Genomic DNA, 18,516 nt, shown 5'->3' with positions numbered 1-18,516 from the left:
ATCCCAGCGGAAGTCTATAAGGGTGGTGGTGCAGTGCTTGTTGACAAACTCACTCAGCTGTTCCAGTCCTTCTGGAATCAAGGATCTATTCCTCAGGAACTGAAAGACGCGTCCATTGTACACCTCCAGAAGAGGAAAGGATATCGACAAGTTTGCGATAATCATAGAGGAATACCACTGCTTTCCATCGCAGGTAAGATCCTTGCACGAGTGTTGCTGAATCGTCTGATTGACCACCTGGAACAGGGTTTATTACCCGAGACACAGTGCGGCTTCCGCAAAGAGCGTGGCGCGGTGGATATGATCGTCGCAGCCCGACAGCTTCAAGAGAAGTGTCAAGAGCAGAATTGTGAACTGTACACCACCTTCGTGGATCTCACCAAGGCTTTTGACACTGTCAGTCGCGAAGGTCTGTGGCGCATCATGTCGAAGTTTGGGTGCCCTGACAGATTCATCTTGATGGTACGTCAGTTCCATGACGGCATGACGGCTCGTGTTCTGGATGATGGAGAAGCTTCAGAGGCCTTTCCCGTCACAAACGGCATCAAGCAAGGGTGTGTGCTGGCACCGACCCTGTTCAGCATAATGTTTTCAGCCATGCTGTCAGACGCCTTTCAGAACAGTTCCTTGGGAATCAGACTGAGATACAGGACCGATGGGAAACTGTTTAACCTGCGAAGACTCCAGGCTGTCACCAAGATAAAGGAGACTGTGCTACAAGATCTCCTTTTTGCTGATGACTGCGCCCTGAATGCTGGATCAGAGCAGGAAATGCAAGCCAGCATGGACAAATTTGCAGCAGCATGCGACAACTTCGGCCTTCTCATCAACACAAAGAAAACCGAAGTGATGCACCAGCCAGCTCCGAAAGCTCAACATCAAGTGCCCACCATCACAGTGAAGGGACAAAAGCTGCAAGCAGTGGACCAATTTACATATCTTGGCAGCACCCTCTCCCGTCAGTGACAATTGACATCGAGGTCAACTGCAGAGTCGCCAAGGCAAGCTCTGCATTCGGCAGACTGTTGACCAAAGTGTGAGACCGCCGTGGAATAAGCCTTGCTACAAAGCTTAAAGTCTATTGAGCAGTAGTGTTAACTACCCTGATGTACGCCAGTGAGACTTGGACTGTATACAGGAGGCACACTAGGCAACTGAACCACTTCCACACGATTTGCCTCTGCAGACTTCTGAGGATCCGGTGGCAGGATAAGGTGCCAGACACAGAAGTCCTTTCTAGAGCAGGTCTGCCGTCAGTTTACACCCTGCTGATGAAAGCTCAGACACGCTGGGCAGGCCATGTTGCAAGGATGCCAGATCATCGCATCCCTAAACAGCTCTTCTATGGTGAGCTGTTTCAAGGGAAGTGATCGCACGGGGGACAAAAGAAGCGATACAAAGATACGCTTAAAGCCTCTCTCAAGTCCCTGGATATTGACACCACCTCCTGGGAGACCCTGGCATAAGACCGATCAACATGGCACACGCTGATCTACCAAGGCTGTCAAACATCTGAAGCCAGAAGGACAACCATAGCACAAGAGAAGCGAGCACTCCGTAAAGCCAGAGTTGCAAAAGCTGCAACAGTGGTGCCCACACATGTCTGCCCGACATGTGGCAGAACATTCCGTGCCCGTATCGGACTTATCAGCCATTTGCGGACACACCATGGACAGTCCATAACCCGTTAGATGTCAAGGTCCTCTTCGAATACGATGGATGAACAACAACAACAACAATTTGCAAAATGAATATGCAAATATGCAAAAAATGTTACCGGTCCACCAGAAGTTTGTGAATGGTTTTGCCAGTCCATGGTATAAAAAAGGCTGGGAACCACTGATTTAAATTACATATATTGAGGTGGGGATGAGAAGGTGCACACAAACTTGTATCTAAAATTTGGTTGTGCCTTTATGTGCTGCCCCTAACCTTTACATCATAGAAACACTGATTAAATCCTTTGTTCTTTATTGAAAGCAAAAAGTTGGAACAGATTTGTTTTTGTTAAATAAAAGCTGCAAATTAATTTAACAACTGTGGAGAGTTCAGCTATAGACAAGACAGAAAGGGAAGTGTACTAAAAATTTCTAATGGCATGAGCTTGCAATGATCCCATTATTCATGAGTGGTAAAACTACAAGTGAATTTTGGAAGTCAGACCAAATGAATCCTAGTAATAAGTAAGTAAACAAACAATTTACATAAACAATGATAATGACAAGACACTAGTTTATAAAGTTTTCCACCATAAAGCCAGACACTTAGTGTCTCTCTCATATCTATACATAATTATGCAGACAAATAAATCCAATTCTACACGTTCAGAAAAAACAACTGAAAGGAAAGGTCAAAGGAAGTATCTTAATTTCCTCTGGCTGTGCTAGGCCTGTCATGTTATGATTCTCCAGCCTTAGTTTCATATGACATTGCAAGTCCTGAAACTCAAGGAGCAAGATGCCTTCGAGTCCAGTGATTGTGGAGGGAAAATAGTGCAATAGTTTTTACACAAAATTGCACCAGCTCTAATTATAAACAAGGCAAATTTGTTAACAATTCCACTATAGTTAATTACATTTGATTTCTTCTGAAAATTAAACTAATGATGCATTCATTCCAGTGCAGCAAATACACTATAAAGATTTGACATTTTTGAAACACCCACATGTGAAAATGAGGACCATCACATTTGATACTGTATCTTTTGGTTCAGTATCCTCAAAATGGGTAATATTTAAAATTTCATCATAATGAATACTATGTAAGAAGTTAATACCCTCTTATTTAAGTTGACTACCAAGTCTATATGCATGCAGAACTCCCACTCTCATACTAGTGGGACTCTGTAACAGAGAGAGAAGAATATATACTTAGAGAACAAGAGCAGCCCTGATCAGGAAGGACAGTTTCATTTCAGGGAACTTTGGCAAGACTGGATTAACTCTCCTGTGGGCAGAGGGCTATTACATGTTGTGGGGCCCCTGTATACGAAATTATTTTTCCTAATTTAAAACAAAATGATCACCGGAGGGAGGCAGGCATGGAAGTTTGGGTCTTCCTCTAGCCTCTAGGCTGGGGCCAAAAATGAGAGGTTTATTATGCGGAAGAAGGCTCCAGCCCGTGGCAGAGGGTTGGAATGTGTGAAAGGGTGAGGTCTCTGACTAGGGGGGCAGGCTGTGGGATGGGACTGGCGATGAGTGGTCTGGTGTGCAGGAGGGGGCTCCAGACAGATTAGAGTGAGGGTGTAGGTTCTTGGAGGGAATTAGGGTGCAGGGGAGAGCTATGGGATGGGTCGGGGATATTAGGAGATTATCTCAAGCAGCTCTGTTCAGTGGTTCAGTGGGACTAAGACAGGCTCCCTTAGTCCACAAGCCAGCTCTCTCAGCTTCAGCGTAGCAGAAGCGAACTAAGGCTCAGGGCTTCCAGCCCATGACACAGAGGGTATGTCTACACTACCCCGCTAGTTCGAACTCATTTCACGAGGAGTAACGGTAGTTCGAACTAGGAAGCCTAGTTCGAACTACCTAGTTCGTGCCGCGTGTAGCCGCGCGGCACAGGGTTTGAACGAGCGGGGATTTAAAAATGGCGGAGCCCCTCTTATGCAAATGAAGCCCGGGAAATTCAAATCCTGGGCTTCATTTGCAAGTGCGGTATGCCTACATTACCCTCCTAGTTCGAACTAGGAGGGTAGTGTAGACATACCCTGACAGGGGTGGCAGGTTTGTATAATTTTTGGTGCTGCCCCATTAGCCACACCCCCAGAACCCCATTAGTCAGGCCTCTGGAGGTAACACGCTCAGGACAAGATGGACACATGACCAAAAGTAAAAGGTGTCATGTCACCCCTCTAGAAGGACTTTTCCCACCATCCTCCCCACAAAACCCCCCTCATGCAACTATCCTCAGTTGCATTAACCCAATGTGTGTGACATTAACTCGGGGGCAGAGAGGCTGGGGGAAGTGTTCCCTCTAAGGCTATGTCTACACTCTCAGCTTCTTGCGCAAGTACAGCCATTCTTGTGCAAGACCCCACAGAGCATCCACACTGCCCTTGCTCAAGGAAATTTACAGTATGGCGTGGTAAGAGAGGGCATCTTGCACAAGAGCTACGCTCTTTTCTCCCTGGATGCTTGGCAGGGATTTCTTGAGCAAGAAACCCCTAGGGCTAAAATGGCCATCAGAGCTTTCTTGGGCAAGAGAGCGTCTACACTGCCATGGATGCTCTTGTGCAAAAGCACAGCTTGCACATGGCAATGTGGATGTGTTCTTGCGCAAGACTTCTTGCACAAGAACCCTTGTGCAAGATGTTCATGCTCAAGAAACTGACAGTATAGACATAGCCTAAGAGTTTCCTCCCATGAACAGAATTGATTTTGTGTTGTGCACCTGTACTGAGTTCATGTGCCTTGTTTGGATGTGCCACTGTGGCACCCAAGTTATTAATAAATATTTTTAAACCTCTACCTTTTCCCTCTGTCTCCTCCTCTTGTTCCATCAGCTCCCCTGGTGCCTGCTGCCCCCCCCCCCAACTCCTCACCTTCCTTTGCTGTACTGACTCCTGCCCTTCTCATTGCCTTCAGCCCTCCTGAGACCTGCCCCCCTCCACCAGCCCTTCTCTCCCCCTTGTGCCCACTCCTCCAGTAGCCCCACACTAATCGTGTGAGCTACCCCTCCTCATCCCCTCTCCTAACATCTCCCTCTACACACCTGCTCTGCCTCTCTCCTCTGGTGCTGGTCCCTCTCCTGCAGGTGTCTGCCCTTCTGCTTCACCCCCAGAATCACCTGCACCTTCCCTTACCCCTGCACCCTCCTGGTGCCTCCCCCTTCCCTCACTGCCCCTGCCCCCTTTTTCCCTGATGCCCATCCCCTCACCACCCTCTGCCCCCATTTCCCTCATGCCCCTGTGCCCTCACACATAACTTGCTCCATCCCCACCTTCCTCATGCCCATCCCTTCTTTCAAGCCTTCTCCCAGCACCTCCCCCTCCAGCCCCCAATGCCCTTACCCTCTCTCCTCCCAGCATCACCCTGTCCCCTCTCCCACTGACACCTCCCCTCCTGCCTTTTTCCTCATTGTCTGCACTTGGCCCCCTGGCATTTGTCTCTACCCTGTCCCTTTGGTGCCTTCCCCTTTCTTCCCCCTCTCCCCCTCTGTACAAGCCCCTTCCTCTTTCACCCCTTCCTCTTTCTTCCCCCCTCCCCCTCCGCACAAGCCCCTTCCTCTTCCACCCCGTCCCCTAGTTTTCTCCCTCCCCCTTCTACCTTCCACTTTGCAGGGCCGGAGTCTGCGCTCCGCCCCAGAAGTCCCCATCACCTGGATCACGCAAGGAGATAAAAATTTAGGAGTCTGACACTTTGGGTATAACTACACTACATAGGTTTTAGTACCAAGGCTGTGTCGAGACAGCCATCACTAAAAACATGTGTGAATGCTTTTTGTGGGCAAAATACTTCCATCCAATGAGCGTGTTTTCCCTTTGTTGGAAGGATCGCATTCCTACTTATTTGCTATATTGTCCTTTGTACACATTTTTGTATGGAATAATATTAAGGGTAGGTAGGCAGTGCATATCAAGTTAGGTTAAGGGCTCTGAAATAGCTAGTATATGCCTATATGCCATGTTGGAACTCCTCTGCAGCCACTATCTTGTCAAGCACATGACCAACACTGTCTGAAAGCTCTTGAAAATTCAGAAAAATTAGTTTATATTGCTAAATATTTCACATTATATTGCAAGTCATTTGGGATGTCTTTTCTTCAGACAGCTTCTTTTAATCTCGCACATAAGAGATTTTAATGGCCATAAGGAGTTTGGCTTGAAACAGCCTGAACTTCATTGTCAATTTTGTGTATTTGAACTCTTGAAAACCCTTTTGTTTCACATGAGTCTTTACAAAGAACTTCATTCAGCATTCCTTCTCTTGACTTGTTAGGGGATGCCAACAGCAGGGAATCTAGTACGCCTCCAATGCCCCAATTTAGATAGTATTGTCTACAATAAAAGAGATTTGAAATACATCCATTACACTTTCAGCCTTCTCCTTTGAAACTTTTGTTCCTTTAATCTTTAGCATGCTCCCCAGACCCTGCAGGCGGTACTGGTATGCCATTGCCTACAAGAGTGCCAGCTGACAGAGAAAGAGCCTAGCATCAGAGCTGCTGTGACTTCTATTACTTCACAGAATGTTAATCCTTGTTCCAGATCCATAATGGGCACCCATCTCTAACAAAAAACTCTTTTAATTTACAGTGCCTTGGTGTTTTCCTGGGAAATAAGGACTGTGGTAATCATAGCCCTTATAGAATTCCATTTTTTAGCCGTAACTTTCTATTTAAAAGCAAACTGTTAGTAAGAAATATACAATCTCTCATGACAGACCAATGAAGGATTTTGAAGGTATTTTACCATATGCTTTAGTAGAATGAATTTCTGATTGTTAAGGAAACCTCGGTGTAAAAAATCTCATAAGGACAGAAGACAGCATCATGTGGCAAATTATAAAAAAAATCGCATTAAAAGAGTCAGACATTGATTCCTTACTATTCTCTATATTTTGTAAGGAATATTAATACTGTACCCTGGACACCATTAAAACTGGTACAGTTTTGGCTTTCACATCATCAGCATTGCTGCTATATATTTCCAAGAATACCATGGTAATGTTAGTCAATTGTAAATGACAGTTGTACCGACTTTAAAATAAATCCTTGTAGTTGTGTGATACTAATACAACTATACATTGTTCAGTTTAGGATTTTAATTAACAAACAGGCTACTTTTCTGGATGGCTTCAGCATCATTGGAAATAAACTATAAATGAAACATGCTAAAATATTACCATCTGCAGTACAAGATTTTTCCATGAAAAATATGTGGGGTGGGAGAAATATTTAAAGTGATTAACTTAAACTGGAATCACATCAGTAATTCCACCAATGTTGTTTTCAGAATTCATCTTCTGCTGCTGAAGTGTTGCATACACATTCTAGTGTACTTTAGCTTTTGTGTTTTAAATACACTGGGAAAGATTTTTTGAAAGCACAGGTTCAAGTTAGGTGCCTGGTTTCCATTCAAAGTAAATGGTGAAAAACTATGACACAATACATATTTATTGTTTTTCCAATGGTTCTATCTAAGGTTTAGTTAAAATAGCATTATTTCAGTGAGTTCAAAACTCATGTCAACTTTGGTAAAAAAATAGACTTTCCCTTTCAGATGTGGTTATAATGTATTGTGAAGGACAAATCAGTAAGATTAAATAATGTTTAGAAAAAGATTTACAGATTAAAATATACGGACACCAAAATGAAATTAATCAAAGACAAATGTAAGGTGCCATGCTCAGTGAAGAAAAAAACAATTCACAAATACAGAATGGGGGATAACTTGCTTAGCAGTAACGGTGCTAAGAAGGATCTGGGAGGTGTGGTGGATCACAATCTCAGCATGAGTCCAAAATATCAACTCCACTCCTTTTTATCCCACCTGTTCACATTTATGAATATGAATATCAGAATGCGTACCCAGCACATCAGCAATACACAGAGACAGCTTTATCCAGCCATATAGCAGGAAATAGGGCTGATAACTGATAAAATTTGGTTCCATCATGCTGCATATAGGAATAAGCTATCAAACACTTTTGAACATTTCAGATTCTATATGTTTTAGAAATGACACTTATTCCTAAGATAGGGAAGTTCTCTTGCAATGACATGCTCTGTCTTATAGGTTTTATCTAAGCTAAAAATAAACTGAATTTATTATTTTAAAAGATACTTTAATGGCACATGAAAAAGCACAGCATGGATTCTGAAAATATTTATTACTGCTTTGAAAAGTCACATCCATATAGCTTAAAATGAGAAAAAACAGCGTGTAAATGTATTTACAGAGAAAAACTAAAAGCAATAAAAGTAATAAAAGAAAAACTAAAAGTAAATTCAGAGGGTGGGATGCTAGTTGTGGGGTCCTTAATATACGAAGAGGTAGGGGTCTTCAAGAAGCTATCCAATTCATTGACCTTTTTGCTTCAGTGTAACACATTCAAGCTATGACAGGGTTGACAAAAGGTCTCCCAGTTATTTTTCCAAGGTCCTGCACCTCAGCTCGATCATCTTTGTGCAGCAGAGCAGTGTGGCTGCCTCTCTGAAGAACCCAGTTCACATAGCAATAAGTGTATGTAGGGGTCAATTGTGGAAGAGTTCTGTACGTGTGAAGTATAGGGGTGGTGAGGCCTGCATTCTCCTCCCTTTCCCTACTACTGATGAACCAGAAGCAAGTCTCTAGGAACATACACCATTGCAGCAAGAACGAATTGTAGATAACACAACATAATATAACAATCTTGTTTACCTAAATGTACTGATCATGTCTTTGTACTTTGAGAACCGAGTGTCGGACCTGAGACTCAGTATATACTCATGTACTATTTGTGTCCACATACTGCTAAATTAAACTGTGGTGAAGCAGTCTACAAAACCTGAAGTATAATTTGCACTGAATCAGACTTCATGAATAAGTAACATAATTGCAAGTAAAGAGAAATCTAATTGAAAGAAGCAGTTTTTTCTATCAATTCTATTAGTTTTTAATATCATTTTTTGTATTCTTAAAATACAGAAATCTTAATTATAGTCAAACTCACTTTAAAAAATACAAAAGCAAACAAAAAGCCCAATGATGAATTTTTACTGAATAGTCCATGAAATGGAGGGGGAGAAAAGTTCATGTTTCCCTCCTTTATCCTTTCCTTTATCTTCCTTGTCTTGTGGTCTTTTGGTTTATACAGCCCTGTCTTCTTAGCTTTACTATTCTACTGTCTTGTGACTGTATTGCTGCTGGGCACATGATTATAAAAGATGGATGTGAATTGACATTAGAGGTGACATGCAGTGGATTTGTCTTATTTCTTATGTCTCCCTTTTATTAAAGATGTCTTAAATGCCTTTTGAATTTTCTATTGTGCATATTTTCAGTGTCACAAACTCCATCAGTGACTTATGATTGATGGGATTCTTGCTATCAGCTTTAAGAAAAACTACTAACAAATAGTTCAATCTAAAGTCAAGCAAAATATGCTCTGGATTTCATATTTTCCTTCTAGATTCAAGACAAGTTCTACTAGTACATTTTTCCCTTTTTAGGAAATAACGAACAAGTTAAGTTAAAGTAAAATCCAACACAAAACTCCAAATAAACCAAATTTAAATTTATGTTGAAATTCTAAATAGGAATAGGGAAATATTATATACTACATTTTATGTTTTACCCCTTAATCTGCACTTCCTGTGTTTGGCTGGCACAAAAAGCTAAAATATACCAAAAAATGCTATTCTCCTAATATTTCTGACTCAGTCACTACAAATAGTACAGAAATCGGACTACAGAATAAGATGAATTCCTCAAGTTTTCCAAATATGCTCTGATAAACTTTTTTTTTGTTTTTATCCCAAATCCGTCTCCACTCTGAATTTATCATGAAATGTCATCCATCAACATTGTCTCTTCTTGTGATTCACAAAGAACAAATATATTGTAATTTTCAGTGCTATTTGTGTCACGTGCTAACAAATAACAAGAGAAACTAACAAGAGAAAGCAGACATCTTACACTTACACTTAACTGACCAAAATCTCCCCCCAATTCCAATTGTACCTTCCTTCTTTGAGGTTTCCAACACATCTTCTCTCCATTTGAAAACACCTTGCAGCATGATAATCTAAAGTCCACTTATCACATTCTTATTGTACTACAATATTAATATAATGCTTACAAAATGTTAATAAAATAGGTAGGATATATGTGTACAAATCTTTGCAAGCCAGGTACATCAGCTGAGGAGATAAAATAAAGTCCATACTCCAGTTCAACTCTCTTTCCTCAAGGCCAGTTTGTTTAACAAAGCACATTCCAAAGCAGGATCAAAATAACACAGAACACTTGCTAACAGCCCATAGATACCTTTTCAGCTTTCAGCATGCTGGAAGGGGAGAGAGCATGTCCTTTCCCTTTAGGTAACCTTCCTTAAAATAGCTTCTCTTTTCTTTTTAAATCCCAGATCACTGGTAGAATGGGTAGGGAATTTGATTTTACTTCTAAACCCTTACATGTTGGATTATAAAAAGGACCTTATTTGGGATTGATCCTGCTTTGGGCAGGGGCCTGGACTCAATGACCTCCTGAGGTCTCTTCCAACCCTATGATTCTATGACCTATATTCTGTGTCACATCCTTACTAATCCTCAACAAATATTTTTTTATGTTTGGTATTCTCTTCCTTGACATATCCCATTATACTTAAATGAGTATTTGCTATGTCTGACAAACCATTGAGAAGACAGAGTGGAAAAATGAAGGAAAATTGTAAGCCCACATTTTTAAAGGTATTTAAATATTGCTTCACTGAGCATTGCAAGGCCTACATGACTTGGGAATGAAAGTCTCATTTTCAAAAGTGCCTCACTATTGAAAGTGATGCTTAGGCCTTACAATACTGAACAGAACAATGGCTAAATTCCTTTTAAAAATTGGGCCTAAATGCTCCAGGCCTCATTAGAAAACTTTTAGGCACACCATGAGCTCTCCTGACTTCTTCTGATACTAACAGTAATGCTGAAAGCACACTTATTGTTCCTCTGGGGTCACTATGCCCACTTCTATTGATAATGTTCCTCCACCGCAGGGCTGGGGAACTGTTTTCCTATTTGACTCACAGCAAAAATGAGTCAGGAGCCACACAAAACCCTGCAAGAGTGAATGTGGAGGACACAAAAGGCTCAGGACTTCCCCTAGGCTATGGGTTGGGGCCAGAAATGAGTAATTCAGGGTGTGGAAGAAGGTGAGGGCTCTGGCTGAGGATGTGGACTCTAGGATGAGGCTTGGGGTGAGGGGTTTAGTGTGTGAGAGCAGGCAAGGGGTTGGGGTGTGGGTGGAGGGTACAGGATCCATTTGAGAGTATGAGTTTTGGGGTGGGGCTCTAGGAGAAAGTATGGGTAATGAGGGGGGCTTAGGGTTGGGGTGCAGTTGGGGCTTAAAACCTGGAATGGGGGGTGAGAGGCAGGAGGGATTTCAGGGTGTAGGCTCTGGCTGAGCAGCTCCTGATCGGCAGTGCAGGAAGAACTAAGTCAGGGTGCTCTGCCTTCTACAAACCTAGAAGCATCTGTCGTGTGGCTCCCTGCCAATGGGAGCTATAGAGCTTGTGCTGGGGGCAGGGACAGCACACAAAGCCTTTCTAATCACCCCTCTGCTTAGGTGCCACAGGAACATGTTGATAATACTTGTGGCTCCAGTCCTATGGAGAGGGCACCAAGGCTCAGGGCCTCCAGCCCGTGGTGTGGAGACTTTCCACAGAGTAGATGAAGTGGAACAGTGGGCTGAATCAGTCCCATGGGCTATAGGTCCCCATTCCTGCTCTACCATTATTCTGATCCCACACTGGCCCACCAGTTCCTCTCTCTGCACTTTCTATCATGCATGCACCATGCTCCCCAGTAGGGCAAGGATTATGGATCAAAGATGGTGTAATAATTTAGGACTATGGTGGCAATAGGGAAGCATTATCTGGGGTTTTTATGTTACAATATAACTATGTGAAATTCTCAATTTACACTGAGAAATGCCATCATTTGCAACATGTTATCTTTCCAATTTGGGATGAAAAGTTTAAATGTTTCATATGATAGAAATTACAAATATATATTTGGAACTCTTGAAATGTATTGTTTTAACATTTTTTATCAACATGCCACAAATTGAAATATTTTGTTTGTTAATGGAAATTACCTGAAATGCTCTCTTTTGAGTAATTTCAAACTTATGTTGCATTTTCCAGTTATGGCTCATGGCCTTATTGGACAATAGATCAGGAATCTGATGTTCCCAGTCTTGTTGGGGAACAGTTTCCCTAACCAAACTTTAGCTCCCATAAGGAAACCAAAGTCTTGTGCAGGGCTGGACTAAGGTTATTGAAGGGCCTAATGCTAATGGGTAAGAAGAGACTAAATACAAAGTACATATTTTTAAAAATTATGACCTCAAACACTGGCCTACATATATATTTACATATTATTTGTTTATGTAAAATTAACACATTTATTCTACTACACTCAGTTCTTCAAAGAGATATTCCTGAGTAAGCGATCGCACGAGTGATAATGCTTTACTGTCCCTCTCATAGGCCTCCTTCCTCCTAAGCAGCAGAGTGCTAATCTGTAAGAGGAAGAATACCACAATGTTCCCCATCATGCTCACCTCTTTCAAACCTCAGCTCTCCACATGGTGCAGGGCAAAGTCAAGTCCTGCAGGTGTTTCCCCCAAGTTATGGACTCTAAACCACATGGCCTCTCTCACTCTGGGTACAGTGTGGGAGGCATCTGGTTTTTATTATGTAAAAGAAAATCCACTGCAATAGAGGAAGTCGTAATGGGAAAATTACATTGGGTGGCATTGTATTTTCAGCTCTCTTGCTCTGAAAGCTGTCTTCCAGTGTTGCAATGGCTGAGGGCAATGAACTACTGATTTCACACTGAACCCAAGTATGATGATACCCCAGTGATTCACTACATCGGGCCATTCTGTCACCAAGTTCTTCCACAGTTAGAATCCTAGAATAGAATTATAGTACTGGAAGGGATCTTAAGAGCTCATCTAGTCTGGTTCTCTGCACTCATGACAGGACTAAGTATTCTAAAATGTATGCTCAGTAGCTGTGACATCAGGGTATTTTAAAGCATGAGTTCAGTTTGTATTTGCTTAAGCTTTCTGTAAGAAAAGCGTAACATCTAGAAGTGACACAGATCTTTACCAGTCATATCATCTTATTGCTTAAATATCACTGTGCAAACATTACACAGATTTAATCTAAAGACTTTCAGCTTGTGAATGAGTAACAGTTCTTAAAAGTTCAAAGATACGTTGGCTTGTGGAACTTGGCTCAGCAGAAGGAAAGAACTTGATTTCTTGTGCATCCCAATACAGAAAAAAACAAAGACAAAAATTGGATTTATTTGATTTTTAATAAATTTCAATACAGTATTGGACACAGTGCATCATAAGTCTGAATCCCCTAGCTGGAAGGTACTGTAAAAATGCAAATTCTAATATCTAGAATGGGACATTTTGTTTTGTTTTTCTTAAAGATGTGTGGGAATAATTTCCTTATACATGGCAGGGTGGAAGGCCATAGTTCTGACTGGAGCTGCATAGAGTGTGCGTAGGATTGGTACAAGCTCCCCACCTTACCACTCTGGTACTGCCTCTTCCTCCTGACACTCCCTTGTCCTGTCTCCCTCAGGCACTCATCAGTTGTCCAGAAACGGGGCCCAGCATACATGGGTCCCAGGACCCAGACCACAGTGACAGGCACTAGAATCCAGGAGGCACTGATTAATCGTGATTAATTTCTTTTAAAATTGCAATTAAAATTAGCTGTGATTAATCAACAGCCCTAATTAGAACCTTATCTTAGAAATGAGAGCATTGATATCAAGATTAAAATCAATTAGAATCATATGGTAATCACTGTAGGTAGGGACTTTTTATAGTCTCATAATTTTTACATTGTCAGATTTTTCTTAGAAATGAGGGGTCATTAATATATAAATTCGGTAAGGAGCTTTCACAAAAAACCCTTTTCCCCTGAAGAAGAGAAGAAGAAAAAGAGCTAGTTTACTTGTAGGATTAAGAAAATTAAAAAGAGAAAAAAGTCTGTCTATGTTCTTTCCAGTCAGTCATAATATCAAAATGAAGTTAAGTTCTGGTCAGGGGCTTTAATATTTAATACAATTGTAATTTGGAACAAATTGATGAACTTAACAGTAACAAATTACTGGGACCAGATGGCATTCACCCAAGAGTTCTAAAAGAACTCAAATGTGAAATTGCAGAACTATTAACTGTGGTTTGTAACCTATCCTTTAAATCAGCTTCTATACCTAATGACTGGAAGACAGCTAACATGATGCCAATATTTAAAAAAGGCTCAAGAAGTGATCTTGGCAATTACAAATGGGTAAGTCTAACATCAGTACTGGGCAAATTAGTCGAAACTATAGTAAAGAATAGAATTGTCAGACACCTAGATGAACATAATTTGTGGAGGGAAAGTCAACATGATTTCTGTAAAGGGAAATCATGCCTTACTAATCTGCTAGAGTTCTTTGAGGGGGTCATGTGGACAAAGGGGATCCAGTTTATATAGTGTACTTAGATTTCTAACAAAGTCCCTCACCAAAGGCTCTTAAGTAAATAAATTGTCATGGAATAAGAGGGAAGGTTCTTTCATGGATTGAGAACTGGTTAAAAGACAGGAAACAAAGGGTAGGAATGAATAGTAAGTTTTTCAAGTGGACGGAAGTAACTAGTGGGGTCTCCCAAGGGTCTGTTCTGGGACCAATTCTATTCAACTTATTTATAAAGGATCTAGAGAAAGGGCTAAACAATGAGGTGGCAAAATTTGCAGATGATACCAAACTGCTCAAGATAGTTAAGACCAAAGCAGACTGTGAAGAGCGTCCAAAAGATCTCACCAAACTAAGTGATTGGGCAACAAAATGGCAAATTAAATGTAATGGTGATAAATGTAAAGTAATGCACATTGGAAAAAATAAGCCCAACTATACATACAGCATGATGGGAACCAATTTAGGTACAGTTACTCAAGAGAGAGATCTTGGAGTCATTGTGGATAGTTCTCTGAAAACAGCCACTCAATCTGCAGCGGCAGTCAAAAAAGCAGATAGAATGTTAGGAATCATTTAAAAAGAGATAGAGAATAAGACAGAATATATCTTATTGCCTCTGTATAAAACCATGGTACAGCCATGTCTTGAATATTGCATACAGATGTGGTCATCTCATCTAAAAAATTATATATTGGCATTGGAAAAGGTTCAGAAAAGGGCAAAAAAATTATTAGGGGTTTGGAATGGTTCTCATATGAAGAGAGATTAAAAAGACTTGGGCTTTTCAGCTTAGAAAAGAGGAGACTAGGGGGTGATATGATAAAGGTCTATAAAATCATGACTGGTATGGAAAAAATGAATAAGTTATTTACTTATTCCCACAATATAAGAACTCAGGGTCACCAAATAAAATTAATAGGCAGCAGGTTTAAACAAACAAAGGGAAGTTTTTCTTCTCACAGTACATGGCCAGCCTCCTTGCCAGAGGAGGTTGTGAAGGCCAGGACTTTAGCAGAGTTCAAGAAAGAACTACATAAATTCATGGAGGTTAGATCCATCAATGGCTATTAGCCAGGATGGGTAGGAATGATGTCCTTAGCCTCTATTTGTCTGGAAATAGATGACAGGAGAGGGATCACATGATGATTACCTGTTGGTTTCCCTCCCTTTGGGGCATCTAGTATTGGCCACTGTCGGCAGACAGGATACTGGGCTAGATGGATCTTTGGTCTGAGCAGTATGACTGTTTTTATGTTCTTATTATTTTCTTATTAGGATGTGGATTGTATGAAATATCATTGAAACTGGTGAAGAGAAGCCAAGACCTTCTTTAAGATAGCTGTAAGAAACTATTGTGCTCTTTCATGGAACCAAAAAACAAATAATAGCAGCTTTCACCTAAAACCCAGGCATATGTACTGTCCACAGCAAATGTACATGAAGGCAGAGGGGTTATGCTGGGCGCTATTTTAGCAGAAATTATTAAAAAATAAAGTTAAAATTTGCTTTTTTAAGATTTTGTTAAGAGATGTTGAATCCCTTATTGGTTCAAAAGGCACACAACCCAGTTTGCTGAAATTGGGTGTACTGCCAAAAAAAAATTACAAAATAAATTATTTTGAATGATAAATACTTCATGTGGCATCATGTCCCAATAATTTACTTAAATTATATATATAAAAAAAATAGTCTCAGATTACTAATATCAAAGATTCCAAATGTAAGACAGGACTCAATCTAATTTTACATCAACAATTTATTTAGATCAAATTAAAAGATTTCTAATTGCTTTCTCCCCCCCTCACTAAACTTAGCAATTTGTATATGGGAAACATCAATCATATGGTAGAATAGAAATTAACTGTCATAGCAGCAAGAAACTGCCATCTTGTGACAATATTCAATTCCATTAACATTAATGTTTCTCATTAACAGTGGTAACCTGGTTAGTTTCATGTTGCTCTTGCTTCCTGTTTCACTATAGAACTGAATTGGAAGTTCCAAAGTTATCATTTAATAACAAATTTACTCCATAGCTTCACAGTGGAAATGTGTCACCACATTTTCAACAAGGCTTTGGGGCTAATGCAGATTAATTATTCATAGTGAGTTATACAAATATTAACACTGACACATAATGTTGTATTTAACAAGCATCTTATACTTACTTTTTGTTCAGTTGCTTACTATTTATTTATGAAACTTGTCATAAAAATTAAAGAAATAAGTATGAAAAGTATTTAGTATGGCATGATGTGTAAGTGCATCATGATGAAATATTACTATGAGATATTTCTGAGAACATATACATTTGTTTTAAATGCTATATAAATAATTCCCCTCAGCTCATGGCAGAATAAAAAAGAGAGAAAACTAAATTAAAACAAGTAAAGCAAAATTAGTAAGCTTTTCTACTTAAAGACAAAACAACACAGTATATTTATACTGTAGATCATTTAACTACTGTATTTTCAATCACATGGATAATATTATGACTGATGGATCAAAACCTTGTAATTTAATAAGGTAGTTGAGAAATAAGGTAACTGAAAAAAATAATAATTCTGTTCTTCATTATCTCTAACATTTTGTACTGTGATCTTCAAGCACACCCTGATAAACTTACCTTCACTTGTCCAACAAAAGCATTCACTTCCTCTTCTTGTACAGACAGATTTTTAGGTAGAAAGGGATCAAAGACTGGTCCATTGTCATTTACATCAGTAACCACGACATTGACAGTGGCAGTTGAGGTCTGCAAGGAAAGATAAAATAGCGAATCAAGTATTTGCACGTGATGCAATTTATTGCATAGCTTATGTCTATAATTGTTTTGAAAAAGCATTAAACAGATTCAAATATCATTCTTTCTGGTCTGTGAAAAGTCAAGCCTTAGTCAGCTTTGTCTTTAGTTTGTCAGCTTTTGAGGGAATGAAAGGTGCATGAAAACAAAAACTATGGATTCATTTCATTTACTTTCAAAAAATATCAACATTTGTGATTTTCTACCAATATAGTAGATCATCATGAAAAACTGTTTTCTAGCAGAAGCAGCTAGCTTGACTATTGGACAAATTCTTATTAAATACACAAAAACTAATTATTCTGTTTCATGTACAAAACCTAGGATGTAGCATTTAGTTTAATGCAATCTGTTCAAGACTTGGTACATACATAGCAGGCCACAGAAAATTATCTTTCAAAGTGAAATCACTAATAAAAGGTGACTTGGGACCTATCCAGTGTAATTGATTGTCTACAAACTGAGTTACTGAGCTTCATGTCAGGTATGAATCTATGGTGCACAAATTTGCCATGACTTTCACCATACCATAGCAGTGTCTGCGTGGCAAGATACTGCTTTGAACCTGGTGCACTATAGATTTACTCCCTCGCTTGATGCCAAGTAACTCACGATGTAAACAAAACCACTTCTTTCCTTATGAGGCATGGTCACAGTTACAACATGGAAACATAGATACAGTTACCAATGAAGGTGCCATAACTACAGCTTCAATGTTATTAAAGAGCAAAAAGCTGCTTATAGGATGGTCTCCACTAGGAACCCATTCTTTTGGAAATCAGTTCTCCCCAGTCTGTAATAGCCCAGGGTTGTTAACCTTTATGTCAGGCTGCAAAGCCCTTCTTTCTTTCATTCTCAGATAGGGATCTAGGAGCAGAGTGAGGATGATGCTCTAGTGTTGGTTTGTTGCTGGAGATTATTATTCAATTGCTGTTGTATTTATGATGCTTTAACAAGTAATAAATACCTTGCCATCAGTTTGTCTTGTTTTGACATAATGTACTGTAGATTGAGACACAAAGTATTTTTTTAAAATATATGAAAAATAATGTTCCATTTAACTATCTTCTTGTACTTGCATTTTGCTCAGTTGCTTACTATTTATTTATAAAAGTTGTCATTTCTATATTTAACTTATGTTAGGAATCTCAAGCTCTTTTTTAAGATGCACAAAACTACTGACAACAATTAGAAGGCTCTGGAACATTCATTGTTGATGGTACACAAGAAGGTCACTGAATTCAGATGGATTTTCATAAGCTAACCTGACAATCTCTTAAATTCTGTAAACAAAGAAAACACAACACAGAAATCATAGACTTAAGAAAATAATACCTGTCAGTTTGACACAGATTTTTTTTTCTATTACAAAGAAACTTTAATGAAATGTTTCTACAATGTGCTTGTTCCTTTCATGATGCTGTCAATAATAAGTCAACCTAGTGCATCATTTAGAACATTTAGATTTGTTACTCAGCAGCCAAAAAACATTTTGTCTGATTGCTTTTGAATCAAGTTTCTGAAAGCAA

General features: G+C 39.9%; 1 protein-coding gene across 11 annotated transcripts in view; it reads right to left on the bottom strand.

Moving 5' to 3' along the window:
- Nucleotides 1-18,516, bottom strand: part of PCDH15 (protocadherin related 15) — a 1,468,744-nt gene that overhangs the window by 265,482 nt on the left and 1,184,746 nt on the right. For all 11 annotated transcript variants that reach the window (XM_075935032.2, XM_075935036.2, XM_075935034.2 and 8 more), the window contains one exon: nt 16,811-16,939. In XM_075935032.2, coding sequence (XP_075791147.2) covers nt 16,811-16,939 — 129 coding nt within the window. The remainder of the gene's footprint in view (nt 1-16,810; nt 16,940-18,516) is intronic.

This window comes from Pelodiscus sinensis, chromosome 8, assembly GCF_052426305.1.
Source record: "Pelodiscus sinensis isolate ZL-2025 chromosome 8, ASM5242630v1, whole genome shotgun sequence".
NCBI classification, from domain to species: Eukaryota; Metazoa; Chordata; order Testudines; family Trionychidae; genus Pelodiscus; species Pelodiscus sinensis.
This window is presented reverse-complemented; position numbering and strand designations above follow the sequence as displayed.